Source organism: Idiotropiscis lumnitzeri, chromosome 8, assembly GCF_059441095.1.
Source record: "Idiotropiscis lumnitzeri isolate Australia: NSW breed Sydney's pygmy pipehorse chromosome 8, RoL_Ilum_1.0, whole genome shotgun sequence".
In the NCBI taxonomy this organism is placed as follows: Eukaryota; Metazoa; Chordata; class Actinopteri; order Syngnathiformes; family Syngnathidae; genus Idiotropiscis; species Idiotropiscis lumnitzeri.
In genome coordinates, this window is record NC_142398.1 from 23,031,599 (window position 1) to 23,055,623 (window position 24,025).

A 24,025-nucleotide genomic window follows, 5' to 3' on the forward strand; every position below is an offset into this window, starting at 1 on the left:
CACCGCATACCTCGTCAGACAATGTTCTTCATATTTTCATATTTATTTATACACAGTATAAAATTAACTGCTGGTTTCCTGGCTTCTCATGAAACGCTATCAATCAAGAGAAAAGTGTTAATAATGAGACTACTGCTATTAAATATACATTTGGAAGCTGGTCAAATCAGTGCTTGTGAGGTTAGCAAGGAACATAAAGTAAAAAGACAAAGGATGTTTATTTTAAATAGCTGTCTAAGGCATCTTTAATTATTATTATTATAGAAAAGGGTCTCTCGAGGTCTTTTACAAAGCAGGAATGAAGCAAATATACAACGTCACACATCATATTTCAACAGACTGTACAACATCCTTCTCCTTCACGACAGCACTGAGGGAGAGGACAAATGAATAATAAATAATACCAGCAGGCTCTGCCCCTCTCCTCTTCCAAACTTTTTGCACCCCTTTCACACCAAAATTGGCACCACCTCGACCATTTGGGGGCTTCGTCTCTGAAGCAGCTCTGCGTGAAAGGGGACCGAGTGCTCTGACACTCCTCCATGTGGATTGAACGCTTTCACACAGCAACGATTGCATCCTGCGGTGTGATTGTCGCGTCACTCTGGCGGAAAGGGTTCATAGCCAATGTTGTTAAAAACGTGTATAAAATGTGGTATGGAAAAATGTACATGCTAATACTGGCATAGATTATGTGAAATAAACGCCCCGTTGACAAAGAGATTCAGCAAAATTGGTGTTTTGAATTTATAAACAATTTACGTAAATGCGGTGGCGGTTATTGGAGTTGAGCGGCTGTCTCTGTTATCTGTACGTTTGGAGTATTTTTATGACTTTTCAATTTGACTCCCTGCCTTTGAACACAGATGCATGCTTAACATTTTCCGTTGTTGTCCCCAACAGAAAACCCCTCTCGCCTACCCAAACTACTGCAGACAGCAAAAAATAAATAAAAAATACCCTGTGTTTTGGGGGACAGATCCATGTTCCACTGTTAATTACTACTGAATGTTGGAGGGGGAAAAGAGCTACCAAAAGCTGTTTCTGATTAAAGGATTGAATCGATTCTTTCTTTTATAATAATAATAATACATTCAATTTGCAAGTGGCTTTCAAGACAGTGCTTCTATTGTCGCAGACCGCAAACGTCTGTGGGTGTTGAAAGATCAGTCCAATTCTCTGAAACAGCTGTAATATGGCGATGGCTACTTTGAACAGCTGGCAGTGAAGGACTTAATTACATTTCACAGTCTGTATAGTTGTACTTTATTTTTAAGTAGTCAAATCAGTAATTCTCCTCCCCCCCACAATTATCTGTACCTCAACTTAACTGCAAAGTACTTTTGCCACCTCCGCGCTTTGCTGAATTGTGCGAATAAATTGCGGCTCTACTTTTGCCTCAATTTAACACGGTCGGGCTTCCGATACGACCGTGGAAGCTGGCAAAAATCTGCGCGTGTTAACTTAGCTGAAGTAAGTGTCAAATGTAAATTTAAAAAACAACCATTAAAAAGTTAACTCTCTGAGCTTTAAGTGCACGAAGGAGGAGGGGGCGGTGGCAAATAAAAAATGGTGGCTGTTTTGGGATAAAGACAGAAAAATGGAGGCCACTCTGACTGGAGTCCTGCAGTTGCACGTCCGCTTGGCGTGTGCTATCTTTGTCCGCTGACAAAAGAGCTCAGAAATAAGGGATTATCTCCAGTCGACTTTTTCTTTGTACATGGTGCGACACAAGTCGCAAGAGGGGGCTTTTTTTCTTCTTCTTCTTTTTGAGGTGGGCAGGGGTCCCATTATGGGACAAGTGACAAACTCCATTTTTTCATTGTGGAGTCATAGTCTTGTTGTTTTCTCACAGGTTCTTGGTGTTGATGTGCGTCTTGTAATGCTTGGTCAGGTGGTCGCTCCTCATGAACCGCTTCTGACACTGGTTGCACTCAAAGCGCTTGTCTCCTACACACACACACACGCAAGATTACGGTAAAACATTAAATACTACTTGCAGCATATTCGGAAATTGCTGGAGCATAACTCAATTGGCAACTAGTGTGCTGGTTATCCTCAATAGCACAACAATTTAGCGGACTGAAACAACGGCAGCGCAGTTTAACATAAAACCTTTTTAGGTGGGTGGCATAGTCATGACGACACGTTTCAATGATTATTCCAGATTCATCACCTTCCATTATTTAAGCCTTTGTTGAAAATATTACTTCTGCACAGTTACTTTCTTTTTTTTTTTTGCACATTATGAGTTTGCTTTTGAAATATAACATCTAACTGAAAATTGAACATTTTCTGAGCTGTATTTCTTGTTCAAGGCATTCCCGATTGAAGGGTAAAAGCTGACGTTCAAAAGATGTACGGCGCAAAAAAAGGACCAATGAAGTTACTTTCTTTTCATGAGTATAAGGCACACTTCAGAGTCTTACAAGTTGTCCAAAATGGACAGGGCGTCCGTCTTATAATGCGGCGTGGCTTGTTTGAGCACAGAGTTTCAAAATCTGTAAATGTTTTGGCGCGACTTTGATGAGCGCTCCGCTTGACTGTCTCGGAGCCTTTCCTGCCGACACACTGCTTAAAAGAAAGGAGGAATTGACTGAGGATGCTAAAGGGAGGGGGAGGGTGCGTGTGAAAGGTTTTGCTTCTTTCTCCTCCGTCTCAATCTTAAATACTTGTATAAAGGCTCTTTGTTTACGCGTAGGTTTTTTTTTTTTTCTCGACTGTTCGAGGTCAATAAATGACAAATCAAAAACATTTCAGCAGAACAAAATGTTACTAATGAGGCAAAATGGTGCATTAGTACACAACTCTGGGCTACTAGTACTACTAGTCACAAAATAAAAATGTACTCGTTCACATTTAGAGCATGACGAGTACGAGTCGTGTCCAGATGTGAAGTGCACTCATTTACCGAACTCATGCACAGAAATGACAAACGAGTGGCTGTAGTACAAAAAAAAACATTTACTAATAAGAAATAGTCTTCCGATTATTGTGCTGAATTTTCATTCTTGTGAAGACAAAGCGCAAGAACCTGTCTGTGGGATACCAAATAAATGCTTAAACAGCATAAAATGCTCTATGATTTTTGCACACTAGTAGAACTGCGTGTTAGTAGTGAAGCACTAGCTTCCAGGGCTACTCATCAAGTACAAGATATTAAGTAGGAGATTTTTGTTTTTAAATGTCACAAGTATTCCAAGTAGCACAGAGCTGTCAACTGGAACCGTTTTGCTTTACTAGAAACATCTATTCGTCCTACTCGAATTGTCCCATTAGTAAGGACAAAGAGTGGATGCCACTCATGGCCCAGAATATGAGTTTGACACTTGAGAGTAATTTGAGACGGTGCGAGCGTGGTACCCGTGTGCGTCCTGGCGTGCCGCTGCAGTTCGTCGCTGCGCGTGAAACGCTTCCCACAGAAAACCCAGTTGCAGACGAACGGCCGCTCGCCCGTGTGCAGGCGTACATGCGCTCGCAGCAGCGACGTCTTGCGGAAGGTCTTCTCGCAGCCGGGAAAGTGACAGATGTGCTTCCGCTTGCCCACGTCGCCCGGCCTGCAGGGGAGAGCGTCAAAAACCGCCGCTGTAAACCTCCCATTTCAACATTAGAGCAAAAAACAAACGCCAATATTCTGTTGATGGAATTCGTACGATAGAGGCCCATTGCAGTGAGACTTAAAATAACACCAGCCTTGAAAAGAACAGATTTATTGTCTCTAAGGCTAATGAAGTCACTCTGGGAGGGGGACCTGGACTTGACAATAGGTGAGGAGGACTAGTTAGAGATTTTAAAACGGGTACACAAATTCTGTACGACCTATTATATGAGTGCCAGATTGGCTGAGATTTATGGTAATGTAGCCCAACTTGTGATACCTTCAAACAGCCTCCTCCAAACTTAATTCACACACTTTGACTTTGTCTGTCCTTAAACAAATTGGTTGGATGAAAGAAAAAAAATATAGAGCCAATTGTTTTGATTGCCCCTTTTTGCCTTCCTTTATCTTTTGCTAATTTGATAACCAGGAAATTATTTTTAAGTCATTGGAAATGTACTTTATCGCATCGTTACCCGCTGGATTAGAGAGACACGATATTTTCTTCTCAATCGTACAAGAAGTACGGCATACGAAAACTGAAGTTCGGCCGTACGTCAAAGTGAGCTTGTGAGGATGGTGTCGCCCGATGTTAGCACGACATGGAAGGTGCTAACATCCTACCTTTTCTCAGCGTCTTTACAGTTGGGGCACGTGCAGGCCATGCGTCTCTTCTTCTCACCGGCGTGTCCGGGAAGTTCCAGCGTGAGCGTCTGGTCCACATGGATGGCGGGCTGGCCGTGAGCCCCGACCCCCGCCAGCTGGAGGCCGGCGCCCTGTATGGTCTGCACCGTCAAGTGCTGCTGGCCTGACCCCCCCAAAAAAAAACACACCCGTTACTACACGTTAGCTCACAAGTGAAAATAAATAAATCAAACACACAGCACGGTTAGAATAAATAGGATTTTCCTTCATTTATATTTTAATTGGCATTTGTTATTTTAAATTCCATTTGTTTTAGTTAATTATTAGAGTGGGTTTGTTACTTTTTATTCTTTCCCAAATTTTTGGTTTTATTTTATGTGTTCTTAGTTTTACTTTTCTTAAAATAGATCTATTTTCTGAATGCAAGAAAAAAGCATTATGTAATAAAGTAAGGTAAAGTACAATTCCCAAACGACTGACCTCATTTCTTCGGTACCATTGAACAGTAATTCCAAATCAAAGGATTTAAAAGAAACCACGAACGCTCATGTGTGAAATAATTAAAGACTTAAACAACAGACATTTTTGTTAGAATTATACTTTTATAATCATAAACTTAAGTTAGTTTTCAGTTTTTCAAAAGGACTCTATGATTTATTTCATGTTGTTAACAAAAAAGCCTTTCCAATTTTAGTGTTACTCATTTTGTGACCAATAATAAACTTGAGACGTTGATATTTTAGTAGCTGTTGCCAAGAGGAAGTCAATGGGGAGTCCAGTAACAAGTTTATAACAAAAGGCATCTTCAACTGTAAATTTGAAGGTGTACGCCAATATATGTCTTGCTCATCATTTCAAAAATCAAATATGGCCCTTCGGCACAAAAATGTACCGACCCCGAACAAACAAAGTTTCACTCGACTACTTTTCAACATAGCAGCGGCGCACCTCCCGCGTTGGTAATGGTGACGGGAACTCCCTGCACTTGGACGCCGTTGATGCTGATGGTCTGCACCGCCTGCGCCGCCGATGACAGCTGCGAAGTATTCAGCGCCATCATGCCACCCGCCGGTGCAATCTTGGCCAGCGTGCGCTCCTTCCTGCGGCCCGCTGGCGTCTTCTTGGCAACGGCGGTGGGACGAGGCGGCGAGGCCGGGGTCGGGACGGGAGTGATGGGAGTCGTTGCTGTGGAGACAGCATCCTGGAGTTGCACCGACCGCCACTCGCCGGCTCCCGTCTTAAAAAAGATCTGACCAAAGAAGACAGTCTATGGATAGTTTCCCACCTCAATGAATGAAGAGCCCTGCAAAAAGCACTTGCACAGACGGCAAATTTGCAGCTCCCATCTTGAAAAATAATATAACGAGATATATATATCTATATATATATAGATATATATATATATAGATCGAGGCGGATTGAGGTGGGGAGAAAAGGATCGATTGATCGATCGATACACACACGTACGCACGCACAGCTTTACCTACCTGTGTTGGCGCCGTATCAGGTGACGCCACCTGCAGGCCAGAGGACGTGGGCGACTGTCTCTGCGGGACAGGCGGCAGCGAGGCAGAGGCGGCCTGCACCACCTTGAGGGCCTGCTGGGGGATCTGGACCACAGGAGGGTCCTGCTTGGGTGACACCAGCTGCACCTGCTGAACCATAGCCGGCTGGCCAGGACTCTGCACAATCAGCAGATTGTTCCCCGCCTGTCGACACAAAAGCGGACACAAGGTCAGCCGTCCGTGAATGGCGTGCCCGGAAACCCCGATATTCTTCAAACCTAGCACAGCCCTACCTCACGTATCCTGCACTCTCACAACGTCCTGTTACCATCAGGGCGCAGGTAAAGGTCTCTGACTCTGAGAACAAAGAGGCCCATCTCTACCTTTCTCCCCACCTCAAGCCGCCTCTTCAATGGCTGACGGATAGTACTGATTGTAAATTTAAATACAGTGTTGCCCAAATCTTTTAGTAGTTGGTCCTCCAGAGGACAGTCAAAACAGCGCAAAGGATTATCGGCTGCCCTCTCCCCTCACTATCGGACATCGACACCGCCCGGTGCCTCAGAAGGGCTCTCAACATCGTCAAAGACAATACCCACCCAAATTCACACCTGTTCGACCTGTTGCCCTCTGGCAGGCGCTACAGATGCATCAAATCGAGGACCAATAGACTGAGAAACAGTTTCTTTCCGAGAGCCATCTCCATACTGAACTCTCACACACACACGAGACCACCCTAACCTTGCAAAACAGCATTGTGATGTGTTTCTATATGCCCTATTCAGTACTGAATTCCATTGCACTGTCTTCTTTATTTATCTAATTTATATATTTGTCTGTATTATTGTTGTATTGCACTGGAGAGGGGAGCCCTCTAATCTCGTTGCACACTTGAGTACAATGACAATAAAGGGATTTCTATTCCATTCTATTCTTTTAATTTCCTTGATCTATTTATTTCCTCATTTTTTTATTGTCTGTTATGAACCACGTGTCAATGGTCATATTTTATGTTGCTGGACTTTTCTTTCCGCAAATGAAGCTCCTAACGGATAAATAAAGTGATTTGACGCATCGTTTGCGCTGGAGCCCATAACGATCAGCGGGGGGAAAAAAGTTGACGATTGCCCAAAGATGCCACAAGATGGCGCCAAAGCTTTTCTCAGCTCACTATTGTGTCAGGGTACTGAGGCGGAAGGAGAGTTGGAGTTTTTGTGGACTCCAACAAAGTATTAGAGGCGGAGGACACTTCAACTTCACGCCACCGTACTGCGGGGTCGTTGTGCCACTGCTACTCTTCAGGAGAAGAAGGCCAGCTCTTGTTATTCGCTCTGAAATGACTACGGAGGAAAATCTCTGCATAAAAGAGGCGGTGTATTTTTAGAATTCGAGATGTTTGAGACCACACCACCACTGAGCGATACCAGTACAACAATTCGACCCAATTCTTGAGTAGTCACCGATACCACAACTACATTTGATACATAAAGCCCCACTCCCAGAAGACAATGACAGATCATTCGAAAGAAATACCAATATATCCCAGCATGGCAATTTTCCTTAAAATTGTGTGAAATTATGGCAATTTTCTATTCTTCTAATTTCTAGTTGTTGATCGTAAAAACGACCACAAGAAGAAGCCCAGTGCATGTATGGAAACCTTGAAATAAGGCTGGTATCTGCACCGATGCAGATGATGATTGTATTGGTACTCAAACATCCCGAATGAACATTTTGTATGATTTTCCAACCTGAATGATGTTGTCTGCCGTTTCTATCACGATGGTCTCCAACTGCTCCGGGGGCGGCGAAGGCGCCTGTGGCAGCGGCGGAACTTGAGCGTCCAGCATCGCTTTCTTCTTTCGGCCTCGTCGGGGCTTTCCCGCGACGGCGTGCGCCGCCGCTTCTGTCGTTTCGTTTATAATCTGAGTGCCGCCCACCTCCCCCGTCGCCACATTGAGCGGGAGAGAGAGTCCGCCGGGCAACTGCACCATGTTGGTGGCGGCGGCAGCGCTCAACTTTCTTGTTTTGGGCGAAGGTTTGATGGCGATGGTCTTTTGCGGCGCAATGGGCGCGGCGACGGGGGCGTCGGCCACCTGGGCCGGCACAGACATGGGGGTGGTGATGAAGGCCTGATTGGTACCTGGTATGAGCTGGATCTGGCCTCCCTGTGGCATAACCTGGATGGTCTGGGCGCTCTGGATCTGCGGAATAACCTGGTACTGGATGTTGGCGGGGGCCTGGTGGCTGGGTCGGCCCGGGCTCTGCTGGATCGTGAGCACGATGGGGCTGCCGGGTGCGCCGGTGCCCAGGCCGGCCGGAAGCTGGATCACATTGCCCTTGGCTTGGAGGAAGCCCAGGTTCTTGGGGGGCGCCGGTGCGATGGGAGCCGGCTTGATGGGGAGGAGACGGCGAAGCTGCGGCTGGGCCGGTGACGAGGCGACGGGGGTTTGTGCGGCGGGGGGTCCGATCTTACTGCAGGTGGCAGCCAGCAGGGCCAGAGGGGACGGCTGACTGTCTGCCTGTACGCAGAGACGGACGCATTTTCATTTGGAGAGACGCAATAAGTAGCAAAGTTAAAATAGGTTTGGATCTTATCGTTAGTTTTTATCCCATTTGGACTTTTATGTGTTAAATTCACTTTCTTTTCATTTATATTTAACAGCAAGTTATTCGTTCTCATTTTTTCAAAAATCTTTTGTTTCATTTTTGTAATGTATTTGTTGAGTGCAAAATAAAAAGGTCACCAAGTATTGTGTAATCAAATCAATTAACCTACATCATTAAACAACAATCCTCAAACAACTTAAAATAAACACATTTCAAATAAACTCCAGACGCTCATGAATATTAAATGAAGGAGACAAAAAGGAAGGACATTTTCATGGGACTTATAGTTAGTTACTTTTCTAAGCATAAGACGTAGTTTCAGTGAGTTGTTGGCAACATTTTTTTTTTCAATTTTTCTCTTAGTTATTTCATTAGTTCTCGTGAACTATAATGGCCTTGGTATGTATCCAGACTGACAAGTCCTTATTTGTAGTTGCAGCTTGGCAGAGCATTTTCTGAGAAAAAAAGCTTTTGGCTCAGGCTGGATGATAATTCAAGAACATTTGATATTTTATCACATACGTGATTTTGTTTTAGTTTGGAAGCTTTTGTTTGTGAAGAAATTAACTACTAGCAGTTCGGCATTTTCATTTCTCAATGTTTCATTTTCCAATTTCATTTGACGTTAAACTGAATTGCGAACCAAACTGTCACATTAAAACCAAGATACGTACTGATGCGCAATGTGCGGTCATATCAAGCAGAGTGTGATAAAATCGCGCCAATTATGTGCGCTGCCATTCTTTATCCTTTGTGGATTTTCACACTAATTTGGCACAAATTATGTTAAACAAATGTATAGCCTATGTCCTTTCACTGTTGCTTCACCTGTGTGGTGGCGGTCGAGGGCTGAAGATATTCACTGGGACTGACAGCGACAACGGTGGCCATATTGTCCTTTAAATCTGCAAGACACATGCAAATATCGGGAAATAAGCAACAGCGTATCATGCTTGATATTTCTCTACCTCAGCAGAACACACCGCAGCTTCATGTCTGCACTTGAAATATGTGGAAGAGCGTTATAACAACTTTCAAGCGTCTGGAAGGGTAATACTACAATTCAATGTTTATGGCCATCTTTTTCACTGTTTTCCACTTATCGCAGGGGGGTCTGAAATGCATGAACAGGAAGTTCACTGCAATGCATTGGTGAGCACAAGCACACACGCACACGCACACAACACTTGACTGAACAGGAAGATGTTGCTGCTTAGCAACATCAAAACATTATGCACACAATCTAAGGGCAGCCAATGCAATTCTGCCCTAAAGTTACCGTAATCCATTTTGATCGGGCGGGAAGTCTATTATTGTGCTTCTGACACTGAGAGCTGTTGGTAATAATTTGACCCTCAGGGTCACCTGACTCAATGAAACACCAGTACCGTAGTGTATTGTACCGCGACTGATGTGGAAGGTTTATCTAATATCAGTGGCGGCTGGCGGGCCGTGTATTTCCCACCCAGGCCTTCAGTCAATTACTTGTCATTACTGTTATTATCAACATACAGAGGCAACAGTGTAACAGGTGCGATGAGTAGTTAGGATCAAATATGCACTTGTATCTGCAGAGTTGGAGGGGAAACGCATGGAAATTGCACAACGTACATGGTTGCAATGAAGCTGTTTGTCAGAATCGATTTTATTGATGTCTTGACCGATATGCAAGAAGTGTATTTCAGTGGGCCGCCACGACAATTTGCTCAGTCACTGGGTACGATCAATAAAGCTGCAGCAAAATGGGATTTCACTCATGCAAGTTGAACAAATGTTGTTGTTCATGAGAGACTCTATCTATTGTAAATGTGTTTATGTGTTTTAATTTGGGTCCTAATTACCTGCTAATTTATGTGACGGCTATGGAAAGCGCTTTGTTACAGCTCCAGCTGTTGTGAAATGCGCTATATAAATGAAATTGTATTGTATTGTATTCAGAATACGTGCATTGGACTGGCAGGCAATTAGTTTGGTTCCCCATGATAGTTTTTATTAAAATGACTAAATTAGAAGGGGGGAAATAAAGTCTAAGTGTATTCAACGTTAACAATCTAACTATATAGAGAATGCGCAAGGAATAAAATGCGACTGAGAAAAAAAAGAGGATGGAGGTCAGACCGGAAAAGATGTCACGAGAAACATTTCCAAGCGTTCCCCTGCATTTGCTGTAAAAATGGTCGACAAAATGCAGTAGAAGGAACAAGTACTTAAATTGGACACATGAAAATTGACGTTACATTCACAGGTTATCTTTTTCATTCGCAATATTTCCAACATCGACGCTAAGAAGCAAGCACCGGAGGTCCGCCTTCGACGCGCGTCCGTCCGGTTAGCTTGGCTGGTTTGTTTGTGCTCACGACGTTAGCACACGGGCTACAAAAACAGAAGAATATAAACTACAAGCAGCCGCCGCTAATGTAATCTGATTCATTTCACGTACGTCTTAGCACCGACGGCCAAAACAAGACCCAATATGTGAACCGTTCACGGGGTTGTGCTTGAGTGAGGGGAGGAAAGGAGGGGACATTTGCGGGGTTACGTTTGTGGAGAGACAAGTGCAAAAGCATCTTAGCTTAGCTCAGCACATTAGCATACTTAGGATAGCTTGGAGCCGCCTAGCATCCGCGTCGTTAGCGACTTAAACTCTTCGATAGCAATAGAGAAAGACAATTTCAGTAAGTGCGACGGCTTTGGGCTTGACGCGAGCCGCCCCAGCCCGCCTTTAATTTCCGTCGACTGGTCGCCAAGTAGTGGCGCGCCACGCACATTTCATGTTTTACCAAGTAGAAGGTAATATAAACGCCAATGTTTGAATTCCTACCCACCGCTCATGACGACATTCGCTGTCCGTGCAGCCTCGAAACGCAGCGAGCCCCGAGAGGGATCCGCCCGCTCGCCCCTACGCCAATCCACGCCCAGAGTTAACTCGATTGGCGGCAGAAGCGGCCAATCGCATTATTACATTGCAGTGATTGAGAGCCAACATATCCAATCGGAGAATGAGTTTTGTGGACGTCAATCGATGGTGGACGGTTAATCCAATGGCGTCTAAAAGAAATTGGCTTGTGGGTTGCGAACATTTCTCCAATCGGATTTACGGCCTATTAGAGCAGGACTCATTTTGAGTGACGTGACAAACATCCAATGGGAGATTTGAGTGGTGGGGCGGTCTGAACGAGAATGACAAAGTCAGGCACTGAAAAATTGTGCGTAAAAAAAAAAAAAAGTCGGGGGGCGGGGGTTATAGACACTCCGACGTTCAGAAAAAAATGGGAATAAAGTTACCACATATAAATCAAAATGGAAAAAAATCGCAATATTGTGGGAACGTTTTTTTTTAAAGAAAATGTGTCAGTTACAAACCCAACAGTTTTCAATTCTGACATTATTATATGATTTCAGTTATCACATTAAAACGTAATAAACGTGATTTCTGCGTTTGGTAAAACAAAATGAAGCACTTCCTTCGGGTTCAAGTCACTGGCACAGCCCCGTGTACTCGTGGGTATTTGAGTCTGCTTTTTAAATCTGAAATATTTTGAAACACTCAGCCTTTTTTTGTCAATATTATAGAGTTACAAAGCTAGTAACTTTATTTTTATAGGACTCAAGAAGAAGATCGCAGAGCCACGTAGGGCTCTGCATTTGTTTTGCTGAATGCGCAAGTGAAAAATATCACGTTGGAATTTGATAACTGAGTACATTACAAAGTCAAACTTCTCACATCAAATTTAATTTAATATTCAATGTATCACGTAAAAAAGGGACATTTACCATAACGTGGAATTGATCACGTCAAAACATAGAATTGATCAGATTATGACGTGAAAGTTAATAGTGTTAAGATGGGAAATTTGTCGTTATTTCAACTTGACACTGAATTTACCACATCAAAGAGGTAAATTTATCACGTTTTGTTACATTTATTACATTAAAACGTGAAGCCTATCACGTTGTATTGTTAAATGTATCACATTAAAACGCGAAACTGCGTGTCATGTAAAAATCTTATCACTTTAAAATGTGAACGTAATCATTTGAAAACTAAGTAGACTTTTCACGTCAAAACGTGAAGTAGATCACATGAAAACATGAACATTATGGTAAGTCGTAAACTTTATCATGTTGGACTTGATACTGAACTTCGCACATCATATTTATCACGTTACAACGTGAAACTGATCACTTTCACATTTGAAATTTATCATGTCAGAGCGCAATACTAAACTTTTTTGACCTTCTTGATACTAAAGGCATGTTTTTTTCTGATGGTGAAACCCCCCCCCCCCTTTTTTTTTTTAGTTGGTGAATTTAAAAACAAAACCCAAAAATGGACGTCACGACTTTGTATTTTTTGTTTTTAGGTTGACTTGAAAAAACGGGTGGCCATCTCGTGAGAAACACAATGAGCAAACAAACACATTTCAACACACGTCGACGACTCAGGGCAGACACACATGCACGCATAAGCACACGCAAACACTTTGTGACGTAGCAAGGAATGTTGGGAAAAGTCCGTTTTACAAAATCAAACAATGACATCATACACTGATCCTCATCCTCCAAACAAACACGGCAAAAACCCTTCCGTGTACTCTCCACGTTGTGCCTTCAAAGTAGTTTTACTTTATTTTCGGTGATTAGAATGATGAGCGTTTGACTCTGAAAAAGTTTATCATGAAAAACTAGTTGGGCTATTTTCTTTGGCTATTGTTAGCCATGACATCCCAAAATGCGTTGTGCTGCGTCTCGAAAGTCAGTCAATCGAATCATTATTGGAGAGAGCAAATGTCTTCCAAATTGTGAATCGTTATTTCAGCCTTTTTTTTTTTTTCATGCACTCTATGGTGTTTGAGTCACACGGCCACTTCATTCGGAACACGAGCAGGTGGGGCTAATTGGATCAAGCAAGCAGCAACAAATTCACACGCCATTTCTCATCATCATCATCCAGATGATCCTTAAAGCAGCAATGAAGCTTCGTCCCAAAATGCTCAACTTCCTATCCGATATCACATCAACCGGCGAAACTGGTTTTGGGGCCTAATTTTTCTTTTTTTTTTTTTTTCAATGCCAGTGAATGGCAAAAATGACCGCTTCAAAGCAAAAAAATCACAAACTTCCTTTTCTATTCTGGCCACGGGTCCTTGAGACTTTTTGGTGCATCCAATTTCATGTCAAAGGGAGAGAAGTTGTTCCTATTTTTCTTTTTTTTTATTTTGCTACTTAAGTGAGTTTTGAAGGAGACATCAAACACAGCATGAAATGAAAATGTGTGTAAGTATGTGTGTGTCTGCCTTGAGAGCATTCGCAAGCCACCATCATCTGAGTGGACAGAAAGAGAGAAAGAGAAGGCCGGAGAGAAAAGAGACGAGTGGTCCGAACAAAGAAACAATCGCAGCAAAAAGCGCTTTTGCGTCCGTCTGCCGTTTGGTCTCCAAGCGTAACTTTGAGGAAGGACGGCGGCGACGGCGCCGACCGGCAAACTTCTTCTGAACGCTGAGCAGCAACAGTCCAACGTGAGAAGAATGCGGACCAAGAGGAAGTGCAGCAGGAGCAGGTCCTCGTTCCGGCCAACACTCGTTTAGCTGAGGCCTCCGCACGGCGCCCTGAATCGGAAGCAGCATCGGCGTCATCGACATCAAAAGTCGAAAACAATGTTACTTTTGACAAGTTGAATAGTATTTATTATTATTTTATATATTTTTTAGATATCACCCTTTTTTTTTTAAACCAAAATGGAATACATTTGAAACATTTCAAGTTTCGAAATTATAGAAACGTTTTAAATGTCGCAAAATATCAGAAATGTAAAAAATATACATAAAAAGTAAACGAAACGCTTTAAGAGAACGATGGTGTTTTATTCCGTTCAAATTTCTTTTGTCTCGAATTTGATGAATTCATTTTGAAAAAGACAGTTGGATTTTAGGCTGCAGCCCGCCCGCGACCCTCGTGAGGAGAAGCGCTTTGGATTAGCGGAATGGAGGGATGGAGGTTTTAGGGTGCTCAACGAAAATACAAAAATGGCACACGCCCTTTTTTTTGGGGGGGGGGGGTGACATTTGTACTTTATTTAATAAAAAAAAAAAACTATTTCAAAAGTTAAATGTCATAGTGCTCATTTCATTTGACCAGTTATTTTATAAATCTTCACAACTTTTACAAATGAGATGAATTTAATAAAATAGTTGGAAGTTAAGACAACACACAATGTTTTATTTAAACATAGACTAAATGTAAGCAATTCACTGTATTTTTAATTTCATCTAAAAATATGTAAAAATTTCGCAGTTAAAAAAAATTTCCTTTAATCTACGAAATTACAAAATTGTAAAAAAAGTTTCATTTGACCAGATTGTTTTTTTTGATTATTACAAGAAAATCAACAACATTGAATGTTACAAGATACTTTTCAAAAAAAATGTATTCAAAGAATAGAGAAAATTAGGAAAAAAAAAAAAAAGAAAACCAAGAGATTCAACTTTTTGTTCTGTGCATTTCTGTTGTATTCCAAATGTTGGACGTCATGCTATGAGAGGAATACAAAGAAGTTTTTGTTTCTGCCCGAATGGCAAGGTTGCTTTCACCTATTGGATGGCAAGAATTATTGTATTTTTTTTAAATGCCATAAACAAGTGAGTGCTTTGTCGTTACATACATGTCGTCATCATTGTCGTCGTTTGTGCTACGTGTGCGCCTCGAGCGCCGCCCGGATGCTCTTGATTGAAAGGTACATCTCCTCCTCGGGGTCGTAGTAATAAAACTTACTAAGGTACGACACCAGTGACCTGCACGCACACAAGAAAAATAACATTTTACATTTCTACTTGAAACTCCAACTCCAATTTGAAGTCGAAAAACTCTCATTTGAGACCCGAACCCAAGTTTGAAAGCTTAACTTGAGCAAACCCATTTCAGGCCATAACCTTTTTTCAGGATGCAAACCCGAGTTTCAAACCCACACTCTAGCCTAAAATCCATACTTGTGTCTCTAACTTTATTTTAAAACCCTAATTTGAAATTGCGACCCAAGCTTAAAGCCCCAATTCAAAACATTTCCTTGAAAGCGAAAACCCAGGCTTTAAACTCGAATTTCAAACTTGAACCCAAGTTTCAAATCGAATGTGCAACCTTATTGTTAGTTTACTAACTGACAAGAAACCATAACTCGGTTTTAAAACCCTCATCCTGATTCGAAACCTTCATTTGAAAACCTAAAGCCCATTTAAAACACTTTGCATTCTTTAGAACCCAAACTCCATCTTGAAATTGTCATTTTAATCCCTCACTCGAGTTTCAAACCTTAATCTTCGTAAGTCTGTCATGAAATCTCATTTTGAGCCGCAACACTTATTTGGACGCAAAAGACCATCTTAAAACCCAAATCCCAAACCCTAACACGTCCGTGCATGAAGCTCTCGTGTGAAATCTGGCCCGTCCGGGTTTTGAAATCTGGACAGGAAACCCAAAAGCAGTTGCGGTGAGCCGACCTGGGCAGTGGAAGTTGCTGGATGTGATCGATGCGCACGATTTGGCGTATGCAGAATCTGCAGAGGTGCTGCAGGGACTTGACGTTGCTGAAGCGGGACACGGGGTACAGGAGCTGCACCGGCGTCGGAGGCAAGCCTGTGACGCCCCCCCCCCCCCCAAAAAAAAAAAAAAAAAAACAAAACAAACAAACCAAAAAAACATTAGCAACACAAACAGTGACTTTGATGCTCAAACATTTTGAATTCAAACTTCTCTAAAATATCAACACCAAACAAAATGTCTTTTCAAAACAACCTCCCAAAAAAGTATTTGACATTTGACAACCTTTACAAACTAGTTGCACGCTATTTAGTAGTCGTCGTGTGTGCGTATATCATGCCAGGCGCGCGTGTGTGTGTCTGCGTGAATGCATGTTCGGTAGGTCGTGGATTTTACATTTAAATTGAAATCATCTCATCATATTTTACAGGGTTTGGGTTTGGCGTTCCTACCTGGGACTCGGGATCGCAGGAAGTAGAGGAACTTTCCGTTTTTGGAGTGCATGATGGCGCGCTCGATGAACTCCACCACCGAGTGGCAGCGGTCCTCAAACTTGGGGTGACACCACAAGCTGAACGTGCCTAAAAAGACAAATTTTCAGCCTTTCTTTTCCCTGAAAAGCCATTTATACATTCAATGTTTTTCTTCATGTTTGCAACTTGACGTTGACACTTGATGTTGGAAATTTGATGTGACAACGCTCGCATGCTCGCACACCACGACATGACGTGCTCATTAGCGGTACGTTCAAACATTTTGTGTTCCAACTTGCCACCACTTCAGGTTAGCACTTCATACGTGGAGCGAACACTCGACATTCGCATCTGTCGTCACAATAGAAAGACTTGTACGAATGCTCCCTTGCGTAAAAACTAGGGCTGGGTTAAAAAAAAATAATAAATTGCTGTATGGATTTGAAACAATTTTCCTTTTCATGGCCCGATATCGATTCGTGAAAACCATATAGATCGATACTTTCAATAACATCTTTCTCTTCAGGCGTCACGCGAGATCTCGTCACGACGCCAAAGTAGCGTATCAAAACAAAATGGCGGAAGCAGTGACGTCAGCGCCGACAAGCATGAAATCAGATGTATTTATTGTTTTGATCCTAAAATTGATGTCATTAAAGTAACGGCACTGGCTTCACATCTTAATGTAAATAATCATATTTTTACCAATGCAGAAGAAGTTTGTCATGATTGCAGCATTGCTTCTCCTGAGAATGGCTTCCATGCCAAACTCAAATTGGTACCGCGTGAAATATTTGATTGAATCGAAAATCAAATCAAATCGATTTTGGAAATTTGAATCGATACTCAGCCCCACTGGGAACAGCAAAATTGCATTTTCTTCAAACTTCATTTTAGTACTTCACGGTAGGTTACGACTTGACATTTCTGGATCACATTAGAACGACATGTTAGCACTTTATTAGAACTTCCTGTTAGCACTTGGGGTCAGAACTTCAAGTTAAAACTTGAAGTGACGAGCGCCACGTTAAAAATGCTACACTTACAATTTGTAACAATTTGACGTTAACTTCACGTTCCAAAGTCACATTACAACGACATGCTAGCACTAAAACTCGAGGCGAACACGTCATGGAGAAAATGTATGTCACCGTTTCAGGTTACCACTGGATATTCAAACTGGAACCCCATGCTAGCACATGCTGTTGGAACATTTTCTTTGGAATAATAAATTCAAACGTCGAAACTACACGATAGCGCTAAATATGTTGCTGTTAAAACTAGTTAGAACTTCACATTCCATGCTAGCACTTTGTTAAAACTGCATGTCGGCGCTTCATGTTCAAACTCCACATTACAATGTCACGTCTCTTTTTTTTTGGTTAAACTTACAGATAAAAGGAATACATAAATGAAAACTACAAAGAAGAAATCAGTGAAAGAAACTTCAAAAGTTGTTTGAATGTTATGACGTGACGTTAGCACTGAGCATTAGCATTCGAATTAGCCGTGTCTCACCCCGGTAGTGCTCCATGCGCGTGTGGTGCGTGACGCCTTGGGAGCGGAAGCTGAGGCTGAGGATGTATCTCGGGTCAGAGCTGTCTCGGACCAGGAACGATCCGTCGGGTTTGCCCTTCAGCTTCATCTCCGCATCCTCCCAGTTCATCGGACCCCAGTACCAGCCGCACTGCCGACCGACACAAGTTACACACTCACGACATTGTAGGTTTCTCATTTTCACGCCGCAGCGTTTGTCAGCGTGGCAAAACGGCGACGTGACGACGGCTACCTTCTCCAGCTCTCGGAGGCTGGCGGTGAAGTTGCTGGCTTCGGACCTGCGGAGGGCGCAGAGGACGGACGGCGGCGCCTGCCTAGAGGCGGGCGGCGCGTCGACCTGCGCTGGGTTCACGTGAGGAAGCGCTCGAAGGAAAGCGTCTAAAACGGGACAACACACCGAAGGCTTGAGAGTCCACCCGGTCGTCGGCCCGTCCTGTCCCGTCTTGTCCCCCATTCCTGTCCTATCCCGTCACGTAGCGGTCGTGTCTCATCCTACCTTATTTTTCACAAGGTTTCTCTTTTGTCCCGTCATCACCCGTTTGCCACTTGTTACGTACTGAACCTTCTCGAGATGGTGTCCGACAGCCAGGCTTTTCCCGTCTTGTCCTGTGTCACGGAGCCCAATCCCATATTTTTCCGCCTTATGCCGTCCTGTCCCATCTGAGGTTATTAGAGTTCACTCAAAGTAAAAGGAAGCGAGCTGAAACTACGTTGCATTTATTAAAGCCAACTAAAATGATGATTATAGCAACAAGTCCTCGTTTTTTCTTTTTGTCAATTCATTTCATACAAGCTCTTTTGCTGACGGAGTGGCTGAAGGTGAAAACGCCTGGAGAGGACTTGTATGAACAGATGTGCAAACGTGGCATATTCATTGACACATTCTTGATGGAAAGCTGCACACTGTTAATCAAGCGGATTGAAGCTGGCCCAAACACTCCATCCAAATGTTCCCGGCCTGGTCCGCCTTTTACATTTTAGAGCCCAGTGTGTTTGCCCTCCCCTGGCCTAGCTCACTCGCCTTGTCCAAACCCTGCCCGATCCCACCCTGTCCTGTCCCGCCTCGTCCTCTCCTCCTGGCTACTGGTTACATGGCTTCTTCGCACAGCTGTCCTGTTCCACTCCGTCCTGTCCCTCCCTCTCAGGACATAACAAAGACATAAGACACAACTCCGATGTCATGTCGTTGCCACGCGCACTTTTTTTTTTTCGCTTGCGTCTGCTTTGCTGCCGCCTTGATTGCGTCTTACCATTGAGGCTGATGCTGTGCTGCATGGTGGCGTGCGAGGGAGGAGTGGGAGGGGGGAGTGGCAGGGGGAGGGACTGCAGCGACGCGCCCATCACGCTCAACAGGAAGCCGCCCGACGGGGGAGCCGCCGAGATGCCGTCTGACGCAGACGGCAGGGAAGGAGGCGAGGAAGTGGGAAGGAAATGGGAGGGAGGATGTGAAGGTCGGCAAATGTGGACGGAAGGAGAGCAGCATGAAGGAAGGCGCGTGGGAAGTGAGGACAGAAAAGAAGGAGGCGTTGATTCCAAATAGTAAATGAAGTCAAACGTAGATTTGAGCGGTCATGGTTTTGTCTGAAAGCGTCAACGTTTCAGCAAATCGGAATATGTTGATCGAAAGTATATTTATATGATAGGACGAATTGAGCATGACATTTTAGTGCATATTTTGACAAGAGGGAAACAGGTGACCAAAACAGAGACACGGACAGCCAGTAAGCAAAGAAAGAAAGACAGGAAGCAAATCGTCTTTGACGTGTTTAGTGCGCTTTCCGCTTGTTGAGGCACTCTTTTTTGCAGTAGCTTGCTCAAGGACACCTCGACAAGGCCGTAAAGGCTGGGGATCAGACCCGCAACCCCTGGGTTGGAAGGAGTGCGCCACGTCGCCTCGGCGGCAGACAGAAAGTGGAACTAGACGGGAAGTAGCAACGTTGGGGAAGCAAAGCCAGGCAGGAAGTAACGACAAAGAGGAAGTTGAGAAAGACAGAAAGCGGGGACGGAGAGAAAAGGAAGAAACTGGGGCAAAACTCAAACGAGAGACAGACAAGCAATGGGCAGCCCGACAGCAAACGCAAACAGGCGGGAAGTCAAGACAAGAAAGACAGAAACAGAAAGTGGAGACACGCAGAAAGCAGGAAGTGAGAGAGCCAAGCGCCCGAGAGACGGACAGGAAGTACCTAAAAGGCTGAGACTTCGTCGCGGTGGAGGCGGCGGCGTGGGCGGGTGAGGCGTGTTGGCCGTCCCTCGCTGGGAGATGTCCACGTCCACCAGGGACACCGTCTCACCTGTGCCCGGTCGGGATAGACGGCGACAGTGTCAACTTGACTCGGAAGCGCGGTTTGCGTCTCCGGCAGTGGCGGCGTCTCGTGTGGCGAGCTTACCGGCGAAGGCCGAGAGGGAGGCGGGGCAGAAGGCACTGTGGGCCCGGCTCAGCCTGCCGCTGCCGCTGGCCGCATCGGGATCCACGCTGAGCGACCGCAACAAGCGCAAAATGCACACGCAACAATCTTCATCTTCATCATCATCAGTAGAACCCAAACAAATCCAAACTCTTTTCGCCTCCTCAACTTCTTTTATGGTCTGGCTTTTTTGAACAGGCTCGATGTTTCTTTATCAGGTTGTTGTTTTTCGGGCTTTTTAACTGGCGATGTGAATCTTTTTCTGGGTGTGTCTTTCTTCAGACTTTTTAACTGGCGATGTGAATCTTTTTCTGGGTGTGTCTTTCTTCAGACTTTTTAACTGGCGATGTGAATCTTTTTCTGGGTGTGTCTTTCTTCAGACTTTTTCAATAAGCTACGTTCTTTTTCAGGCTTTTTGGGAATTCATTTTTTTCTTTCCTTTTACGTGCGCATTTTTGGCTCTCTGCAGGCTTGGTGCTTCTTTTTCTGGCTTTTTGAGCTAAATCGCTGTATTGTTTTTGGTTTGGGTTTCAGGTTTTTTTTACAGCCTCTGTGATTCCTCATTTTTTGCACACTGCGCTTCTTTTTCAGATTTTTTTTAAAAGGCTCTGTGTTTCTTTATCATGTTTTTGGAGGCTTTATGCTTCTTTTTATGGAGTTTTTTTGACACTGGCTCTCTGATTGTTTTCATTTTTTTACCATGCTTGTTGTGTATTCATCAGACTTTTTTGACCGTTCAATTTATCGCATTTCACTGCCGATTTTTTTCTTCTTTTTTTTCTTTTCGCAGGTCGTCCTTCTTCATTTTCAAACTATTTGAAGGCTTTGTGCTTCTTTTTCAGGGTGATGCAAAAGGGATGTGTGATGAAGACAGTGTCTCCGCTCACCTGCCCAAGTCGAGCGCAGGTCCAGATGCGCTCATGTGCGCGTCCGCCAGCCCCCCAACATGGGTCCTGCGGTCCTGGTCCAGCAGGTGGGAGGAGCCGCTGCAGCTCTTGGTACGGAACAACCTGCTGAGGCGGACCCTCAGCGAGCCCTTCTTGGACTTGGCGGCCAAAGCGGCCACCCTCAGTGTCTTGGCTGCCATGCAGGGGGTCCGTGGGGCACTGGCGGACCTCTCAGGCCTCCTGCGGGGGGTGGAGGCCTGGCTGCAGGTGCGAGGGGAGTCCCGTGAAACCGGCTCAGCCGCTCGGGATCTCCCGCTGCTGACCGCCTCCTCCACCATCACTTCTGCCCGGAATGAACTCATTTTGTCGTTGAGTTCTTGTTTGGCACTGACTAGAAAGTGTCTGTGCCGCTCCCGGTCATCCGGACTCTGGTCCTGCAGGCCGAGCCCTTCCAGAACAAGTAGAGCGTCGCTGGTGACGGCCGGGTCGTCGGCGTGCTCCTCGCCCGGCGCGTGTGCCCCCTGACATGCGCAATGCGGGAGCTCGCCGGCTTTGAGGAGCATCTTCGGTACGGCGCCTACCCCAAGCTCCCCGAACCTCCGGGCCAGCTGCTCTAACACGGCTCCCTCACGGTCCCGGCGGGCGCACGTCCATCCGGGGTCGATGATGGCCAACGGGGTGGAGCCCCCCGAAGGTGAGGTCCACACAGGTGGGCCGGCCCGGTGTCTGTGTCCATGGCACACTTCCGCAGATCCCCGCTGCTCCGCGCACCCCGGCACTGGGGAACGCGCCCCCCAGGTTGCGTCCAGTTGCTCCTGCAGCTGTTGCTGGACCGCTTCCGGGGTCCGAGTGTTGTTACAAAGGGCTGGCTCCGAGCAACCGGCACCAGGCCCAGGGCTCTGCAGGTCCAAGCCCAAAGGAGTCCTCGGCTGGTTCAGTTCCAAGATCCCATCCCCATTGCGCACTAGGTCCGAGAACACCAGCAGCTGAGGCCGCAGAGCCGAGCCGAACTCGCATCCTGGGCCCAGCACGGGGCTCTGCGGCCTTGGAGGGCTTCGGCCGTCGTCTTGTTCGCCGTCAGGTGCAGCCCGGCAGCGAGTCGCCGGGGCTTTGTTCCGCTCAAGGGCCGCGTCACGGCTAAGCTCCAAGGCCGCCTTGTGAGCCAGCGCTTCCCGGCTTCCCACCACGACCCCCCCCGGCGGCGCGGGACCGCTCTCCGCATCTGGGCGGTCCTCCTCTGCGGCGGAGACCAGGCGCATGAGCACGAAGTCGGGCGACATTTCCTGCGCGTCGCTCGTCATTGTGGCTCTGGATAGCGCGCGCACGATCGGCTGGCGACGCGCGCGTCACATCGCGGCGAAAGCAGCGCAAGTCGAAGACCGAGCAGCCGAAGCAGGGCCGGAGCTCTCGTCGAGGCGCAGCGGGACAAAAGGCCGAAAGGAGGAGACGAGGACGACGACGTCAGCCGCCGCGTTCATTCTCTGCGGCGGCGGCGCGCTTGGCCCGCGGCGGCGTGCAGGCGGAGGCCGGCCTCAGACATCATCGAGTCTCCTCTCGGTGAACACAGCGCAGGCAGGCAGGCGGGCGACGCGACCGCCAGCACCTTGCTCTCCACCCAAGCCCCGCCCGCGTGCTCAGCATCATTCGTGACGAAGGACCACGATGATGACCACACGAATCCATCCTTTATTTGATTTCCTGAAATTGTATTCATGCACGAGTCAACGTTTTATTTTTTGTCCGGGTCTCTCACCTTAATTCGTTGACAAAGTCATATAATAATCAAATAATAATAGTAATGTGGAAATGACCTCTTCAGAATTATTAGAAAAAAAATCTTGAAAATAACACATTCTCAAAAACGGTATATTTGCTCATGTGCGTACAGTGCAGTCGTATGTAAATGAAATATTTTTCCAGAAGAAAAGGATTGCATTTAAAAGTGTTCCCAACAAAGCGAGCGCGTGTGTGCAACTCGCCCTTTGTACACTAGATAGCAGCAAAGTAACAAACTCGCTGCATGTCAGCGGTGACCTCGCAAACGACTTCCGGTGGGACAGCCAATCAGTTCAGTTTTGCGGCAATGACGGCACTTATCCTCATGGGGCGCTGTTGGGCGAGATTTGGCTGCAAAAAAAAATGACACTAAAGTAAATATACCGATGAACACGTCAAATAATCTCTTACATAATGTTAAGAATGACTTTTTGGGAGGAGGAAGGATTATTTGAAAAATATGAATTGGACTAAAGAGTGGCTTGTTCCTTTTAAACTCTTAGAATTAAATTTTAAAATACTACATAATGGATATACAATTTACTTTATACATTTGGTTAGGAAAGTTTCACATGCATATATTTCCGAATTGCACCAGCTATTTATATAGATATTAATATAATATATTTCAAGTCTCTTGCTGTAATAAATAAAAAATGCATATAAATATTTGGTATACATTCAAAAATGTTTCAAGAATAGCTCATTTTATTCATTTTAATGTTGAATTTATTTGCAAATATTTGTTATATTGTTGTGTATGCGTTCAACTTTTGTTAATTGGCTTGCTTGGTCGTTGTGTTGCATACAATTTGTCAATTAGAAAAAATGTGACACTAACATGAATGGGTTGGATGTATATTTGCGTTCTAAAAATAAGAAAGCTATTCAAACCTTGAAATTGTGTTCCCATTTCAAGGTTTTCAGTGTTTCTATACGTTACGTTCGATTTGTTAAAAAAAAACTAAAACTAAACTAAAGCTTCGCTTACTGAGACACGGTTTACGGAATCGTGTGTTTGTGTGAGATTGTGTGA

General features: G+C 44.9%; 2 protein-coding genes across 4 annotated transcripts; both read right to left on the minus strand.

The window, feature by feature from the left end:
- Window positions 1-24: 24 nt before the first annotated feature.
- LOC148332852 (transcription factor Sp2-like) lies at window positions 25-11,266 on the minus strand. 2 transcript variants are annotated; one of them, XM_088303877.1, is made up of 8 exons: window positions 11,184-11,266; window positions 9,187-9,263; window positions 7,500-8,270; window positions 5,731-5,952; window positions 5,192-5,492; window positions 4,223-4,406; window positions 3,364-3,557; window positions 25-1,950 (listed from the first exon to the last, which is right to left on the minus strand). In XM_088303877.1, exons 1-8 carry the CDS (start codon window positions 11,188-11,190, stop codon window positions 1,850-1,852), a joined length of 1,857 nt encoding a protein of 618 aa, XP_088160003.1. In that variant the 5' UTR covers window positions 11,191-11,266; the 3' UTR covers window positions 25-1,849. The 2 variants fall into 2 exon arrangements, with proteins under 2 accessions (XP_088160003.1, XP_088160004.1); XM_088303878.1 differs by lacking the exon at window positions 11,184-11,266 and adding an exon at window positions 10,954-11,167.
- Window positions 11,267-13,571: 2,305 nt separating this feature from the next.
- LOC148332853 (uncharacterized) lies at window positions 13,572-22,829 on the minus strand. Of its 2 annotated transcripts, XM_088303160.1 has the most exons (10): window positions 21,214-22,829; window positions 20,309-20,394; window positions 20,105-20,212; window positions 19,172-19,309; window positions 18,154-18,299; window positions 17,883-18,051; window positions 16,344-16,472; window positions 15,852-15,987; window positions 15,020-15,149; window positions 13,572-13,967 (listed from the first exon to the last, which is right to left on the minus strand). In XM_088303160.1, the coding sequence occupies exons 1-9, from the start codon at window positions 22,512-22,514 to the stop codon at window positions 15,047-15,049; spliced, it is 2,316 nt and encodes a 771-aa protein (XP_088159286.1). In that variant the 5' UTR covers window positions 22,515-22,829; the 3' UTR covers window positions 13,572-13,967; window positions 15,020-15,046. The 2 variants fall into 2 exon arrangements, with proteins under 2 accessions (XP_088159286.1, XP_088159287.1); XM_088303161.1 differs by lacking the exon at window positions 19,172-19,309.
- Between the last annotated feature and the right edge of the window lie 1,196 nt (window positions 22,830-24,025).

Excerpts from the sequence above, each read along its gene's own strand:
- LOC148332852 (XM_088303877.1), bottom strand. Across the intron at positions 5,953-7,499 it reads CGGCAGACAACATCATTCAG|GCGGGGAACAATCTGCTGAT; the intron begins GTTGGAAAATCA and ends TTGTGTCGACAG. Across the intron at positions 4,407-5,191 it reads CACCATTACCAACGCGGGAG|GCCAGCAGCACTTGACGGTG; the intron begins GTGCGCCGCTGC and ends TGGGGGGGTCAG.
- LOC148332853 (XM_088303160.1), bottom strand. The coding sequence starts at position 22,514 with ATGACGAGCGACGCGCAGGAAATGTCGCCCGACTTCGTGCTCATGCGC. Across the intron at positions 19,310-20,104 it reads ACGAAGTCTCAGCCTTTTAG|ACGGCATCTCGGCGGCTCCC; the intron begins GTACTTCCTGTC and ends CGTCTGCGTCAG. Across the intron at positions 18,300-19,171 it reads GCACAGCATCAGCCTCAATG|ACGCTTTCCTTCGAGCGCTT; the intron begins GTAAGACGCAAT and ends GTCCCGTTTTAG.